Raw genomic sequence first — 16954 nt, forward strand, 5'->3', positions numbered from 1 at the left:
ACAAAAATTAATTTAAAGTGCAAATTAAAATATAGTTCTGCAACTGTATTTGTTAATGTTTTGAACTTTTAAAAATACTGCATGGTAAAAACAGAAGCTGCAATTCATACTGGTGACAAACTTAGTTACATTCATTTTTGCCTTCTACTTTTCATTTAAAATAGGTTTACATTCTCAGAAAGTTTCTAAGGTTCTTCTACATATTAAAAAAGTTGTTAAACAACTGAGTGGCACACTACTGCTACTAGTGGTGAGAAGGTGTATTGCACCTTATTCAAACTCAATGCAGTCCCACAGTTAAAAAATGTTGTTCTTTTGAGGCCCTCAAGGTGGCGCTCGCGGCCCAAGGGTTAAGAATCTCTGAAATATTTTTATTACTGTTTTTGCTGTTTTGTGACTGATGTTTGTGTTGTGACCGCCCAGTTGAGTCGACCGCTCATGCTGGCTGTGCAGACTTTAAGACGAGCTGGCCGGTTGGAACTAGCCCTGGAGTGGGTGATCCGGTGGCTGAAAGTCCTTGGGGACCAGATCACAACTCAAATGGCTGAACCAGTCTTGCTTTGGGTGAAAATAAAGAGCGATGCTGCCAGTAATGATAATGAGGACATAAGACTCAGGTACAGAGAAGAGTGTTTTTGTTCATGTTTGTGATTTGTTAAACAGATCATACCTAAGTTGAAAGTTTTGTCTCATGTCTTGAAACAGGACGCTACGGGATGGTTTTGGCTCTGAAGTCCCTGAGGAGAGAGTAATGCTTTGCCTTTTGGAGGAAGAGCTGCGTGCCTATAAGGAGTTACCGAGAGACACTGCTCAAGAGCGCTACAACACCCTCTGTGACTTGTTGGACATCTGCCACGAGGAGAGTTCATACACTCATCTGCGTGCCGTCTTCCTCTGTGAAATGGCCCAAGTGGTGTGTTTCCAGGACTTCAGTGATCAAACTGACTGGTATTTGCATTTTATTTTCACATTAATGTCTAAATGAATGTAATCTTCAAAGGTCATATTGTAAATTTTAAAAAGTTGCCAGAACAGCTTGAGTTTTTTCTGACACTGAAATGTTAACACTGTTGTTGTCAACATTGTTTTTGTTTATGACTACACAGCATGGCAAAAGATTTCACCTATGAAGCTTTGCGGCTTCTTGAAGAAGAACCAGAAACATCAGAGAACGCTGACAAACTAAAGGATGACAAAGCACATGCTTTACTCTGGCTTTATATCTGCACTCTGGAGGAAAATCTCCAAAAGGTGACTTCTTCTTTTTTATCATATTATTTATCTGAATCACGAGAAAATAAGTAGTGAATCTTTTAAAAATGCATTCTTGTTTAATGCTTTTCAAACGTTGGTTGTTTTATTTTGCTGTTTTCTAGGCCATTGAGAACGACAGAAAACAAAAAGAGTTGTGTGAGAACACGCAGTCTGTGAATAATCTTGTAGGCAACAATGATTTTGATTATGAAGACAAACAGAAGATGCAGGACAACAGTCTGGTTTATGACGGCCTTCAATTTAACCTGGCTGCAGAAAACCGTAAGAACCGTGTTTTTCATTTAATCAGTAATCCTGCGTAGAAGTAGGTAAAAATATTGATTCATCAATGCGTTGCAATTCATTTTTTCCCCCCAATTCAGATTTGATTCAGAAAATCATCTAAATTGATTTGTTTTCCTGACCAGATTGTCATTATTTTGTTTACATTCCTTATTTAGATCAAGCATTATTGTGCTTTATTTTCAGATATTTTATTTAATTTTATTTCTCTAAAATGTTAAGGTATACTAGGGCTGCCCTGTGACCCTGACAGGACTAAGTGGGTTAAGTGACTGGATGGATGGATGGATACTAGGGCTGTGCGATAAAACTATTGATTATATTGGAATAGACACGATCAGTTTCAATAGAAATTACGTCTGGAAGGACGTAATTGAAAAGTGCAGTGCAAGGAGAAAATGAGAGCAACAGCTTCAGAGAGAATTTGTGTTTAAAAGAGSAAAGATCACTCAACAGTTTGGCAGGATTAATCAGCTTTTTTTCTCCTGGTCCCATTTCAAATTGGTAAAACAAAAAACTAATCAATAATAATTATCAATATTGACCGATATTAAATATTATCGTGATATATTTTTTAGCCATATAAACCAGCCCTAATGTTATACCATTTCTGTTTGTATGGGCAGGAAAAAAAAATCTAAATTATCCTCAGGGACTCATAAATTATTTGTGTACTTGTTGTTATGAAACTATTATTGATGTGTTTTAAAGCCATACTGAATCAAATCAAAAATCTGACTGAATTGGGGCCAAAATGATTGAAATCCAATTGAATTATAAGGTTTTTGACAATACCTAACCTTACTGCATAGACGAATGTAATTTTTGTTGCTTGTATAGTTAGTCTGTTTAACAATACAACTGTTTTTGTTTGTTTGCCTCTTTCAGAGTTGTGTCAGCCTTTGGAAAAGGCTCTGAATGAATGGGCTGCTCTCTTTAAGAATCAAGCCCTGCCTGCTGTTAGAAACGCTAAACAAACCTGCAACTCCATTTCTGTGGCTGCGGCTCTCTTCAGACTTATTGGAAAGGTAACAACAGAAAATGTGCCAAAGTACTCTGCATGATCTTAAGTTACATTTTTGTTTTGTTTGTATGTTAAAAAAATACTTTAATTGTTGAACTAAAGTATGTAAGGTTAGACTATGATGAGATTGTGAGAAACATTTCACATTGTATTCAGCATAAAGATTGATGTTTAGTATTTATAAATCTCCTTGATCTCTTTATAGCCTTTAAAGGCTTTGGAAGCTTACCAACTTGGGATCTGCTTTTCACGTGAACTTGCTGATGTTCGGAGCTGTGCTAGCTCTCTCTGTCAGACCGCCAGCATCCTCCTTGATTTGGGCACCCCTGAACTGGCTCTGGTAACGATTGCTTTTGTTAAAGACACTGAGTCTGACTTCATTTTTGCTGTTTAATGGAGATTGTTTAAATTGCTTACAACATTTTTTAGGCTCAGTTGGAGGAAGCAGAAAAACTCCTGTCACTGGACACCACAGATGATGAACCTTCAGCTCTCTCCATGCTGGTCGTCTTATTGAAGGCTCAGTGCTCCTACAGCGTAGGACAGGTATGTAGCGTGACGGAAGTTTGTGCTTGTATCATTTCTCATTTTCTTTTTGTATTCATCTCATCTGTTTTGTAAATTTCAGGTTAGCTCTGGAGTGCCTTATCTCTGTGAGGTGCTTAAAAAAGTAAGGGAGCAGAAACCATCAAAGAGCTGGTACCTGCTGCAGGCTCGTGCTCTTCAGGTCTGCAGCTCCTATTTGACTTTGGACTCTGCTCAGTTGCCACAAGCCCAGCGAAGCCTTATCACGCAACATGGTTAGCAAGATCATTCAAAACACCTAAAGGTTTTTTTTTTATGGTGTCAGTATTTACAGTAGATAAAAGTCTGTTTTGTATATTCCAGGTTTAAATACTCCAGATTCTGCCCTTTATGAGAGTTTGAAGCTTCTCTGCAGCTTGCTGGTCACTTTAGTGGGAAAGGGCCTTTATGGGAATCATAACGGCAGCTCAGATATGCACTTTGTACACCAGGGTAAGGTTACCCTTGTATTCTAAAACTGAACTGCTTTGGTGCTTTTTTTTYCCTTCCATTGTGCTTCTCTCACTCTTCTCTTCTCCATCTATGGTCAGGAGACAGCCTGGTGCTGAAGTGGCAGCTGCTCTTAGAGCTGCTGAATTGCTCCATAAAGATGGCGGCGGTGCGGAGCAGTTGCGGCGCGGTCAGAGATGCCAGGCTTCAGTGTCTAGAAGCCCTGAAACTGGCCGTCAAACTCAAGGCACTTAGCCAGTATGTATATATACACACATAGATGGTTTTAAAAGGCAGGAACCAGAAAAATGTTGACAAATATATATATTTTTGTTGCTTTAGTTTCAGGTAATTTTACACAACAAATGCAATAAATTCTGTTGTCTTAATTTAGGTTGTTTGCAAATAAAACTGGTAATGTCTATTTTCTATTATCTTACGATGAAAACAGTACAGCTAAAAATAATGAAACACAGCTCACATCTACTTTTTTAAAAGTTATAAATATGATAGCCTGGCCCTTGCCTTCCTACGCAGCTCCGCTCAATTCTAGTTTCCCTCTGCTCTGTCTGGGACTTCTAACATTGAAATGGATTTCGCTGGCAGATTTTTTGCCGAGCCAATCAGAGAACAGAACRTTGATTTTCTGTGCAGTATCTGCTTGTAGTTTATTTTACCTGGGCCAATCAGCAAACAGAAGGTGGAGTTTTGAACGACGTTGATTTTCTGCGCAGTGTCTGCTAGTTATTTTAGCATACAGCAGTGGAGGAAGAGAATGAAGCCAGTTCGCGTTGATAAGGCTTCCAAATTAAATTAAATTTGTCTGACAAAGCAGCAGCTCTCATTTACAGTCGTCTCGTTCGGCTCGGTATATTTCTCCTCTCAGTAGGGTTGTTTACAGCACACGTGATTTCCGGTTAGCTTCTTAGCTTAGCCTCCTTCACACCGACAACACACACAACATGCTTCAGCAGAGGCCACGCCTCCTGCAAGAAATGATTCTCTATGCAGCAAGTCCAGACCCTAGTACGAAGCAAAGTGAAGGACAGGGTCTGGTTTTAACCAGGCTATAAATATGATGGAATATGATTAAAAATGGATTGATATGTAGCCATTCAATTTGTTCTAGAAAGATTCAATGTTATGTTTTAACTGAATATTATTATAGTTTGATTTTATACTTGAGAAAAAAGGGGCAGATATTATAAGACTTTTTTTTTCTTCTCTGCTGCCTTTCATTTTATTTTATTTGTTTTTTTTTATTGTACATAGAAATTTGTTTTTTTTATGGAATGAAATGAAATCAAAATCAAATGATGGGATCTTGTAATTTTTTTTTGTATTTGTTTAAGATGTGCAGAGCTGCTGGTGATAAAAGCAGAACTGGAGCTGATGCAAGAGGAGAGAGATGACAGTAGTTATGACCTGGACACAGTCAGAAATCTTCTGGAGAACTGTACAGGTTTGTGGATGCACAGATACATCGTTTAGATGAGAACTTAGACTTTTGTTTCACTTGTTAATTTGTNGTGGAGGAAGAGAATGAAGCCAGTTCGCGTTGATAAGGCTTCCAAATTAAATTAAATTTGTCTGACAAAGCAGCAGCTCTCATTTACAGTCGTCTCGTTCGRCTCGGTATATTTCTCCTCTCAGTAGGGTTGTTTACAGCACACGTGATTTCCGGTTAGCTTCTTAGCTTAGCCTCCTTCACACCGACAACACACACAACATGCTTCAGCAGAGGCCACGCCTCCTGCAAGAAATGATTCTCTATGCAGCAAGTCCAGACCCTAGTACGAAGCAAAGTGAAGGACAGGGTCTGGTTTTAACCAGGCTATAAATATGATGGAATATGATTAAAAATGGATTGATATGTAGCCATTCAATTTGTTCTAGAAAGATTCAATGTTATGTTTTAACTGAATATTATTATAGTTTGATTTTATACTTGAGAAAAAAGGGGCAGATATTATAAGACTTTTTTTTTTTCTTCTCTGCTGCCTTTCATTTTATTTTATTTGTTTTTTTTTATTGTACATAGAAATTTGTTTTTTTTATGGAATGAAATGAAATCAAAATCAAATGATGGGATCTTGTAATTTTTTTTTGTATTTGTTTAAGATGTGCAGAGCTGCTGGTGATAAAAGCAGAACTGGAGCTGATGCAAGAGGAGAGAGATGACAGTAGTTATGACCTGGACACAGTCAGAAATCTTCTGGAGAACTGTACAGGTTTGTGGATGCACAGATACATCGTTTAGATGAGAACTTAGACTTTTGTTTCACTTGTTAATTTGTTTATTTTTACAGTAATTGTACATAAAATGTGTTTAAAATATACTCTTTTTGTTTGTACTGTTTTTAATGCATTATCAATTCATGAAAATATGGTTTGAATAAAGAATCTTTTTTTTCTCCCGGTTTCTCTCTAAGATTTTTCCCATCAGGTTGAGAGGGCAGATCTGAAAATCAAACCAAGAAAAGGTCGTCCGGCTCAGAGAGCTCACTCTGCTCTTCCTGCCATGGAAGATGAACTAAAGGACCTTCTCAGCACCAGATGGATGGCTAAAGAACCTGTAATGAAGGCTGTGTCCAGCTCCCCGCCACTCAAAGCTCTGCCTCTCCGCTTGCTGTCCTCCCTGACCCACGAACCCGACTGTCCGTTTCCCTGCTGCTCTGAGCCCTGCTTGGCTCGTGTCACTGCCCGCTGGGCGGCTACACAGGCTGATCTGGTTCTTCATCTGGATCCCTGCGATCTCGATGTTGGTTCCAAACTTTACCGGGCGGCTTTATTACGCTGCAAAAGTGTTACCGGGAAACTCGAAGGAAAATTGTCTGAGCTCTTCCCGCCTTGTGACCCTGGCAGAGCGCTCTCTAAACCCTCTCTGATGCAGGATGTGGCAGGCCGTGTGTACCTGAGCATGGCTTTGACTGGGCTGCAAGCAAAGCCGAACAAGTCCAGCGGCATCTGGAAAATACTTGAAGCTGGCTTAGCTTTTGTAGATTCCACCTCCTCTCCTGTCTTAAGGCCTGTAAGAGCAGGCCTCATGGCGACCAAAGCCATTGCTTCTCTGATTAGTTTGGCAGGCAAACACAGCTGCAGTCCAGAGGAGCTCTACTCAAACGCTTGGACTTGGAACGCACAAAAAGAATGTAAAGACAAGAAATCAGTCCCCACGTTCACATGTAAAAAGACTAAAGGTTTGAGCAAAAACTCTGACATTCTTGTCCAGAAAAAGGAGACGAAGAAAGTCAAGCCTGTCATACCTAAAATTCATGTAATAAGTGCCTCCTCCAAAGAAAAGGGTCTGGTTCCCGTGACGCCAGTAACGACAAAGACCAAATCATTTTTTGGAGAGCATGACTCGTATAACTTCAACACCGTCGTCCCTACTCTGGCTTTCACTCCTGTTCAGAAGGTGAAGTGCCCTGCTTCGGCACAGAAAGCATCCAGGGCTGCCTCCAAGCTTCAGTTTCACGTGTATGAAGAGGTGTCGCCAGGTCGAGACAAAATCCCAGCTATGCCTGCAGCCCCTAAACGGACAAAAAAATCATGCTTCAAGGTAAGCAGAAAGAAGCTTTTACTGTATTGTCAAGAATGTTGCCAGTGCGTTTTACTCAATGTCCTAACCTCTAACACAGGTGGAATTCAGTGATGAAAGTGACTCGGAGGCTTCATCCAAAGCAGAGCTCAAAGGAAAAGCAGATGCACCTAAAAAGCAAACCTCTCGGAGAGTGGGCCAAAACGTGAAAACGGGCCCACCTTCAGCGAAGGTCCCGGTCAAGAGACAACCCAAAGGGAAGAGGAACACCTCGGTTTCTTGTGTTACCTCTTCTGAGGACGACGAGGCTCTGATCTTTCCACCTGCCTCCACTCGAAGACTAAGAACCAGAAAACCTCGGTCCAAGTCCGAGGAACCACTGGAGGAGCCCGACACAATGAGGACCATTGTGGAGGAGACTGATGAGGTCCTAAACATAAGCATTGAGCAGCTGAGGATGTCGGACACTGAAGCTGAAGAGAATCAGGCTTTAAGTAAAGGTATCTGTGTGTGTGTGTTCCTAACCTCAAGTGTGGTCATAACTTTTATTGTCCAATCTTTTTTATGAGGCTTTAATTATCAATGTTCCTTTCAGTCTGTAAYAAAGCTTCTCTTGTTTAGACGTCGACCTTGAGGTGCTTAGGCGGGATATCTGCTGTGATTTRGAGAGAGACAAGCTGTTTGAAATGAAGCGCAAAGGTCCTCAAACAGAAGATCTACAAACTCACTTTTCTCATTCAAACAACAAGACAGGTATCCTGACACACTTAATCTTAATTTTCCACCTTCCATTTTGTCCTGTAATAATTTCCTAATCTTGGCTATATTAAGAATTTCTTTTCTTTTTTTCCCCTCCCCCAAAGACGATCTGTCTCTGGAGGATGTTGAGTCTCTGCTCCGTTCAGCCTTGCTGGCTCTTCAGCACTTCCCCTGTTCCACCATCTATCCCACCCTCTGTGCTCTTCTCACCCTGACGACGGGGCATCGTGACCCCATGAGCACGGCGATGTTTCACGCAGAGTCTTTGGGAGTCGCGAGTCGTCATCGCACAATCCGGCATTTAAACAGTAACCTCCAGTAAGCACAATCCTCGTAGTATTTTTCTGACTTTTCTGTAAGCTATTACGAGCAATTTAATGATTTCTAGTTCTGTTATGAAATTAACATTTCTGTCTTTTTTATCACTACCTTTTTTTAGAAAGCTGAAAAAGGCATCCAGTGATGTAACCGACAAAATGAATGATCTGAGTCTGAATGAGCTCAATGGGACAGAGACCACTACGTGTGCTGAACAGAGATTGTCTCAGATGGTGGACATCTTTTCCTTCTCCACTGCAGACCCTTCCTCTTTCCCCCAGATTCAGTTCCAAGAGTTTAACCAACAAATTCAACATCTTCCTCCAGGTAGAATAATCTTATTTTACACATTTAGTAATGAAAGTAAAGTTATAGTTTTGATTTGTCTAGTGATTTATTTGACTGTGTTGCTACTTTACCTACATCTTGTGGCATGTTTGTCAAATCTTGGCTCTTGAACGCATCATCTTTATCAAAATCAGAGGTTTATTCATTCAAACTGGAGTTGAAAAGCTTTTAAACTTGTATTGTTGTGTTCAAAAAGAAATCCATGGAAGTTGTAAGTTTCTGCATGAAGGAGAATTTTGTATCTGCACAAAGATGCCAAGAAAACAGCTTTGATAAACATGCTCACCTATACAGCTGAAAGTGGCTAAAGTCAGAAATTAAGGTTCCATCCTATGAATTTTAATTTTCTCTCTCTTTAATTCTAATTTAAAGTTTTTCTTTTTTCTGTTTGACACATTGTCTGGATGGTGATTTTTCTAAAAATAAAGTTTGTTTTTTTCCCCCCACTCTTGTTTTTATGTCCAGGAGTGACCGTGTGTTTGATGTCTGTGCTTGGAGTAAAGCCGGGAGAAAAGGGCGAAAGTATTCTTCTGTCACGTCTTGAAAAGGATTCTTCTCCCGTCACTGTTCACATCTCCACCTCTAGACAGCGGGTTAGTCTAAACATGTTACTATGGTTTTAAGTTGTTGGGTCTTAAGAATCTTTTTAAATTATCATCAACACAACACAACTCACATGTGCAGTCTTTTTTATGTATGTTTTAAGGTGTTGCTGTGCAACTAATGCTTGTTTCATTATTAACTTACTAAAACTCAAGAACCAAAAAGACTAGTTTGATTGCAAATGCACATCTGTTGGTTTAGAAAATATAACAGATACTTCCTATTTACTGTGTAGAAACCAGGTACGTACTTAAAGGAAAAACAATGCGCTGCTAAAATCAGTATGCAAGTTTGCATTTATGCTAAATAACAAAGTGCAGCAGGATTTAAAGATGGAGTGATTTCTGATCCAGTCCTTGACAGACTGAAAGTTTTAAACTCCTCTTAGCCAAAAAAAAAAAAAGTTCAACCACATCACCTTAAATTCAGCACTGCTCTTCTTGAGACCACAAAAGTTTGACGTAGATCATCAGAGACCAAAAATAATGTGGAGCGTGCCAGAAAAAACATGTACTTTTAACTTTTTAAAGGACTCTTTTTATCTCCGTCTTCCCACCTAATTTGAAGACTTAATTTGTACAGACTTTACTGCTAAAGAGTTACTTATTTGACTCCTAGAATATATATATATATTTTTTTTATTTCCATTGCGACAGACTGCTGCATCCGAGGTGCACAAAAGAGCGTTATCGCAGATCCTTCCTCCAGCTGCTGTCAGACGTTATAACCAGCACCACCATTGTGATAGTTATTGGTCTGTTGAGATTGTTTTGCACTGAAATCAGGCAATTTCTGATTCCTAATGTTGGATTCTGATAGTCTACTGTCTCTAAAACAAAACATCATTTTTTATTCTTGCACAGTTCTTTATATCATATTTTTTATTATTAGTAGTTGTATCATGGCTAGTCGGTGTTGATTTTGTTTTGTGTGCACTATTTATAGTTTGTAAAGTAACTAGTGTGTGAACCTCTGTACGGATGCTGCTGTGACACCTGAATTTCCCCTCGATGGGACAATAAACGCTATTTCTATTCCATTAAGATCATGTTGACATTTTTTCCTGTGTTGCAGCACAACATCAGAAATTTGTTGCAGGAGATGGAAAACATTCTGGCAGAACAAAAAGTAGTGAGCTGCGTGGCTGAGAAGGAGAAGTGGTGGGACGGTCGGCGAGCTCTTGACAGTCGAGTTGAGGTAAGGGATTAACAGAATGATGCCTTTTTTCACTTGCATTCACTTACAGTTTCTATAAAAAGAGTGAACTTCCATTAGCAGTCGTAAGACCTTGACTGAGAAATGTCAAGTGGAAGTAAAAGCATCATCCATCTTCACAGCAACTGTTGAAAGAAATGGAAGAGCTACTCGGCTGCTGGAAGAGCCTCCTCCTACCACTTTCAGCAGATCCTGAGCTGTCCATGCAGGTCCAGAACCTTTGCAAGGCCTTGTCTTCAAAAGGAGTGACGGTGAATGAGCAGATGCTGAAGGTATGTTGGATCTTTTGGTACCATCCTCTGATCTGACAGAAACCACTAAAACTTGTGATTTGTCTCTTCAGGTTGTACTTTCTGCRTCTCATCTGCTGAACGATGACGATCTCAGGAGATTTGCTCTTGGGCTTTCTCCTCARTGGCACTCTGAGTGCGATCAGCTTCTGCATTCAGCCATGTTCAACCTCTCTGAGAAAAATGAGAATCGGAGTCACGTGGTTCTCATTCTAGACAAGGTTGGGTTTGTTGCCTTCTTTCTGAGTGAAATGACATTTCATATTTAATGCTCATCAGCTTCTGTCTGCAGTTCCTTCAAAAGCTGCCATGGGAGAGCATGTCTGTCCTGAAGTCGTGCTCCGTCAGTCGAATGCCTTCATTACATTCCCTGCTCGGTCTCAGCTTTCAGAAAGAGGTACAGTTAAACTCCGTTTCATGGTTGTCTGTTTGAGTTCTGCTGCTGAGATCATTCCATGTCTTCTGTTCTTTAGAGGGACTCTCAGTCCATCCTGAGGCAGGGAGTGAACACAAGCAAGGTGTTCTACCTGCTGGATCCCGACCGCAACTTGAACAATACTCAGATTCAGTTTAAAGAGTGGTTTAGTAGGTAAGGCTGTTATAAATTAGATTATGTTTGGTGTGGATATTTGTTGCTAGTTGTCTTTCCCTCTTCACTGAAACCATATTTTTTTGTTAAAGTGAACCGGACTGGCAGGGTGTGTGTGGCGTTGCTCCTGAACCGAGTCAGCTAGAAGAGGCTGTTGCAACCAAGGACTTGTACATGTGAGTTGGAGTTAGAATATTGTCTGTAAATGAAGTGTGGGGTGGAAATCATTCATTCTCCTCTGGCTCCAACATGTCAGGCTGGGTGGACAAGTCTTCCCTTGTTGACATCTTTTAATTCATTTGTAAATAAATTTTCTGMGCTGCTATGTAGTCGTAAAATGATCCAATGACTCTAATTGAATGTCAACATTATGGATGTTTTTTTTTTTCTCTATGTACACACACATTTCTCCTTCTGTGTTTTTAGTTATTTAGGACATGGAGCCGGTGCCAGATTCCTGACCGGCCATTCGGTCCTCAAACAGCCGGTGAGAGCAGCTTCACTGCTCTTCGGCTGCAGCAGCGCGGCGCTGGCTGTGCGAGGCAATCAGGATGGACAGGGCATCGTTCTCAACTACCTCATCGCTGGCTGGTGGGAGATTTATCTCATCTACTCTCATTTCATCAACAATTAATTATTAATTTAGTTTCAGAAAACAAAATAAAACATTGTTACAACTAAATAATGTGCTGCTTTTGAAAATATCTACAACTTATTGATTTGTTCACTGAAAGTTGGTCTTTCATACTGCAGCARCTTTTCTTCAGAGGCTGTTTGAACACGTGACGTTTATCAAAGACTGGACAGAACATTTTATTTGATCACACCAGTTTGATTAGGTAAAATTAGCAGATGTTTCAACATTCACACAAGCAAAACCAAAAAATCCAGCAAATTTTCTTTATTTAGTTTGAGAAGTTTMAAAAGCTTTTATTTTTTTATTTTCTGGACTTCAGACTGTTAACATGGAAACATTTATAAAAACTTTTAGGTCAACTTCTAGTATAAATTAACAAGTTKTCTCAAAGATCTGTGCCATAAAGYTTTTCTTTTCCTTTTCTTTCTTTATGTAGCCCCTTCATTTTGGGCAACCTGTGGGATGTAACGGATCGGGATTGTGATCGCTTCACAAAAGCTCTGCTTAAGTCGTGGTTATCAGCTGGGTCTGGATCTGCTCTCCTGGACCACATGCCTTCATCACGTCAGGCCCCAAACCTTAAATACCTGATGGGGGCTGCACCCATCGTCTACGGCCTCCCAATTTATCTGCAATAAGCTGCACCGACACAAACGTTCTTCACTTTGATGCACAGCAGCGTCGAGCTTAACTTGGAAAAGTTGTTGAATATTTTTTCTCTTTATTTAAAAATTTCTTTTTAAGTTTTTACTAGTTTAATTCAAAACCTATGTATGATTGTTTATTTATAAGGTGTTTTTGCTTCTAGCTTTGAACAAATTGCTTTTCACATGCAGTGTTTTCCATGCATAAGCTTCAATCTGCAGTAAAATGTTTCACCTTATCTGTAAGTTTGTGCACTGGTGAGGTTCAGGTTTGACCCGTTTTTATTGATGCCAAAACTGTCAGGTTGAAAACTTGCCGAGTTAAACTGGATTAATATTGGATGTTTTGTGTATTTTAACAATAAATGTAAGGTTCACCCCCACCTCTTCTCACATGTATTGAGCTTTAGAAACATTTCATAAAGASCTAGAATGTATAAAATTACCAATTCTCACAATTTTTTTAAAAATAATTTTCATTTTGCCTTTCACATGCTATTAGTTGTTTTTTTTAACACATTGATTTTATTAATTAATAAAAACATGCATTTTAAATTTGTGTTCATTCTTTTCAGTTTTTGCATTAAGTTTGTATTTTTCCCCACGTGAGTAATATGGATTTTGTTTAAAACCAGATTGGATAAATGTTTGAAGATCCAGTGTGATGTTCATTTTTTTGGTAATAATTTGTTGCCCTAAAAGCAAAAATTTCATAACTTGTTCACAGTGTAAGTACATTTTGACTAAACCTGAAAAGTATGACACCAAGTAGGTTTAGGCTAAAAATCTACTACTACTACCCAATTACTCCTGGATTATTATTATTTTGGTTTTTGGTTTGTGTGCAATTATTCTAGTTTTTCCCTACATAAACTGATCATTTAACTTCAGCAAAACCAGAATGTTTTCAGTGTGCTTTATTTTGTTTTTGTGTTCATTTTGATGTGGAATAAAAAAAAAGAATATGCATGAAGAGATTCAGACAARCACATGAAGTCATTGCTATGTAATGGAACGGTGCCAAACTGTGACAGTGCTTCTGACCCCCTCTGCTGGAGAAGTTGAAGTATTGCAAGAGATTGCTATTACCTTATTTTTGTATGACCGTCTTTAAAACGTTTTTTTTAATAAGGTCGAATAAAATATGTGCTTTTTAGCGTTGAAGTTTGTCTAGGGGTTGTAGTGACAATTTATTTCCACATGGGGGCGGTGTTCAGACAGATCTTTAGACTCCATCAACCGGAAAAAGAATCTGTAGGTCCTCACGTTTCCAACATGGCGGTGAATCTCACAGACCTCTCCCTGCCTCAGTTAGAAGGACTAAAAACCCAACTGGACCAGGTATTATTGTTAATTTTACAATATATTTACGATATTTGAGTTCCTATAATCCAATAGGAGGGGTAACTTGATGACATAAATTAAAAAAATGAGGTTCTTTTGCGAAAACACCAGCGGCGTCTCCTGAAGATGAATAGCTACATCACTCTGTCATAGATCGCTGCTATTAATTGTGTGTTTTAATGTTTTTTTTATTTTTCAGGAAGTTGAGTTCTTGACGTCTTCAATAAGTCAGCTGAAAGTTGCCCAGAGTAAATTTGTTGAAGCTAAAGACAGTTTGAATGTGCTGAACCAAAACAATAAAGGTGCGTAAAATTGCTATTATTTTAGGACAGCTTATTATATAAAAACAAGTAGCTCCAAAGGGCAGTTTGTTTATATGTTATGTCATAAATTATCTCATAATTTCCTTTATCATAATCTATTCATTTAATTTCTGTTTATATGAATTAATTGATTACCTTTTCCCCCCATTAACAGGCAAAGAAATGCTTGTTCCTCTCACCAGTTCTGTATCCTTTACCTACATGTAATCTTTTACATAAATATTACATTTGCATTAAATAACTGTGATCAATGCTCATCACTATTTAAGTGAGTATGACATCAAATGTTTGTGATAATTATGAATTCATTATGAACTTGTGACGTGTCCATAGTGTACGCTGACCTGGAAAGGACAAAGCAGGAACAGATGATGGATGGATATTAATGTATTATGATCTTAATAAATTTTTGCCAATATTTACAATCTTTTAACACTAACACCATGAATTTATTTGCAGCATCATTACTCACGGTATAAATCACATAGAAAAATGTTCAGAGACATTAGCAACATGGAAATACAGAAGTAGAACTCCTGTTGGCATGAACTGATCAGTTTTTGTGACAAAACTGAATATTTGTTTAAAGGCATCATGTGCCTTTTAAGTAAAAAATAAGATCGCCCTTTACTGTTGACTACTCAGATGTATGTCCCTGGAACGTTAAATGATGTTGACCATGTCTTAGTGGATGTGGGGACTGGATATTATGTTGAAAAGGTAATTATATCAAAAGCCTAATCAAGAATAACACAACGTTAAGTAAAATCTATTCAAAGTAAGTGGAACTAAAACATGTTTTGTGTTTGTAGAATGTAGAGGACTCAAAGGCATTCTTCAAGCGTAAAATAGACTTCCTTACAAAGCAGATAGAGAAAATTCAGCCACCTCTTCAGGAAAAGCATGCTATGAAACAAGGTAAGCGGAGTGGTGTTAAAAAATATAATTCTGTTTTGTGGTCCTCTGTTTTATTCTCACTGTTTTTATTTTTACAATAAACATGCAGAACAAATCATCAATAAGATGCTTATGATCAGTTTTGTTTACATCATTGTGRCTATTTACTGTTATTAGCTGAATTTTACAAATCACTATAACAAATGACTAATATACTTCTTAAAAACAAACTGTTTACATACAAGCTCAAGTATTTCAACTCGTAGTTAATTTAAATTAGTAATGAATAAAGACAGGCATATATTAAAAATGAGGCATTTTACTTCCTGTTTAACCCTTTTTAAACTATATGGGAGACAACACTTTGTACAACCTGATGGTACACTCTGCTATGTTTTTGAGATTTATTTTTTGTATTAAGCTGTTCTTAAAGTAATTTGAGTTTTGTTGTTAATGTTATCAAAATTTTGGCTTTGCGTTATTCACGCCGTGAGCAGTGGTGTCCACTTATGGTCCTCAAGGACCACTATCCTGCATGTTTTAGAAGCCTCCCTGCAGGTAAACATCTAAATCTTGCAGGCTAGTGGTCCTCGAGGACCAGGGTTGGACACTGCTGCTGTAAAAGATATTGCAACTAGACTGTATTCACGTTTTATTCTGTCTTGCAGCTGTGATTGAAGTGATGAGCCTGAAGATTCAGCAGCTACAGCAGAGCCAACAAGCATCACAGATGGCTGGAACCACCAAAGCCTAATAAAGACGTCTGTCTCCATTCTTCAACCCTGGGCGTTTTTAAGTTTGTGTGCACAAAAGATCAGCATCTAACATGCACAGACCTTGTTTCATGCCTACTGTTGTCACAATGAAGAAATTGTGTGTACAATTTTAAATTAATTAAATTTGAAGTCCAGTTAGTTGCTAATTAAAGAGGTCACAATGGATTCAGTGGACATTAAAGTGCTTTTTTTTCTTGAGTACTTGTTATCATTATTACCTCAGCTAAGGAGGTTATTTTCTGGAGCATTTGTTTATCTGTTCACAAGGTTTCTCAGTTATAAACTGATTTTCATGAAATGTTATGGGCATGTTGCAGTTGTCTCAAAGAACAAATAATACAGTTTTGGCTGTGATCTGGCGACATTTACCATAGCTGCAGCAGCTACCTGTAAACAGAAAGTGAAGCTTAAAACAGACTACAGAAGCTGCATTTTACTGATGATGGGATGCTGTGGCAGCCTATCAGCATCCAGCAGAACTCTGCTCCACTAATCTCAGCTCATCAGCTGCACACTCATTTGCACAACAGAGGGTCTTGGCAGAAGTATGCAGTCTCCAACTGCTTAGTTATTAAAATCAGAGTTTTTCTTATTTTGGGAAGTGTTATTTCACTTTGTATCTAAATATCTTAGCTACAGCTAAAAAAACAGATTTTTCTTGTCTCATAAAGGTATATATTTACCTGAATGACCAATTATATCCTGTCTGCAGGCTTCCCAGCTGACACTTGCAGTGTAATGATTAGTGATCTTTCATTTATTTACAGTAGCAGTAGATAATAGACATGAAATTTTAAATAAATCAGGCAGTGTGTTATTGGTTGAGAAATTAGTCTGTGCCCCTGTTTTGGGGGCTTTTTGATGTCAGCACAAGAGGTCAAATCAGAGTATTTAAATTTGATTTTTATGGTGACTTAAAAATTATTTAATTTATTTAACTTGGAATGAATTCTTAGGAGTTAACAGGTCAGGATCCTGAGCTGGTGCTATCTATCTATCTATCTATCTATCTATCTATCTATCTATCTATCTATCTATCTATCTATCTATCTATCTATCTATCTATCTATCTATC

At 38.4% G+C, this 16954-nt stretch overlaps 2 protein-coding genes across 2 annotated transcripts in view; both read left to right on the forward strand.

Moving 5' to 3' along the window:
• Nucleotides 1–13435, forward strand: part of espl1 (extra spindle pole bodies like 1, separase) — a 17167-nt gene extending 3732 nt beyond the window's left edge. Inside the window, exons 8-32 of the mRNA XM_014009127.1 lie at nt 424–617; nt 706–948; nt 1107–1251; nt 1377–1536; nt 2446–2585; nt 2787–2921; nt 3011–3127; nt 3210–3381; nt 3470–3598; nt 3697–3853; nt 4948–5057; nt 6028–7157; nt 7237–7636; nt 7758–7889; nt 8000–8213; nt 8335–8540; nt 9027–9154; nt 10239–10361; nt 10502–10651; nt 10723–10890; nt 10962–11066; nt 11143–11258; nt 11351–11434; nt 11685–11849; nt 12332–13435. Coding sequence (XP_013864581.1) covers nt 424–617; nt 706–948; nt 1107–1251; nt 1377–1536; nt 2446–2585; nt 2787–2921; nt 3011–3127; nt 3210–3381; nt 3470–3598; nt 3697–3853; nt 4948–5057; nt 6028–7157; nt 7237–7636; nt 7758–7889; nt 8000–8213; nt 8335–8540; nt 9027–9154; nt 10239–10361; nt 10502–10651; nt 10723–10890; nt 10962–11066; nt 11143–11258; nt 11351–11434; nt 11685–11849; nt 12332–12533 — 5025 coding nt within the window. The 3' untranslated portion in view covers nt 12534–13435. The remainder of the gene's footprint in view (nt 1–423; nt 618–705; nt 949–1106; nt 1252–1376; nt 1537–2445; nt 2586–2786; nt 2922–3010; nt 3128–3209; nt 3382–3469; nt 3599–3696; nt 3854–4947; nt 5058–6027; nt 7158–7236; nt 7637–7757; nt 7890–7999; nt 8214–8334; nt 8541–9026; nt 9155–10238; nt 10362–10501; nt 10652–10722; nt 10891–10961; nt 11067–11142; nt 11259–11350; nt 11435–11684; nt 11850–12331) is intronic.
• Nucleotides 13436–13774: 339 nt separating this feature from the next.
• On the forward strand, nt 13775–16077 carry pfdn5 (prefoldin 5). Its single transcript, XM_014009129.1, has 6 exons — nt 13775–13880; nt 14083–14185; nt 14361–14392; nt 14852–14926; nt 15019–15124; nt 15772–16077. The coding sequence occupies exons 1-6, from the start codon at nt 13815–13817 to the stop codon at nt 15855–15857; spliced, it is 468 nt and encodes a 155-aa protein (XP_013864583.1). The 5' UTR covers nt 13775–13814; the 3' UTR covers nt 15858–16077.
• Nucleotides 16078–16954: the final 877 nt, after the last annotated feature.

Source organism: Austrofundulus limnaeus, unplaced genomic scaffold, assembly GCF_001266775.1.
Source record: "Austrofundulus limnaeus strain Quisiro unplaced genomic scaffold, Austrofundulus_limnaeus-1.0 Scaffold55, whole genome shotgun sequence".
Classification (NCBI taxonomy): Eukaryota; Metazoa; Chordata; class Actinopteri; order Cyprinodontiformes; family Rivulidae; genus Austrofundulus; species Austrofundulus limnaeus.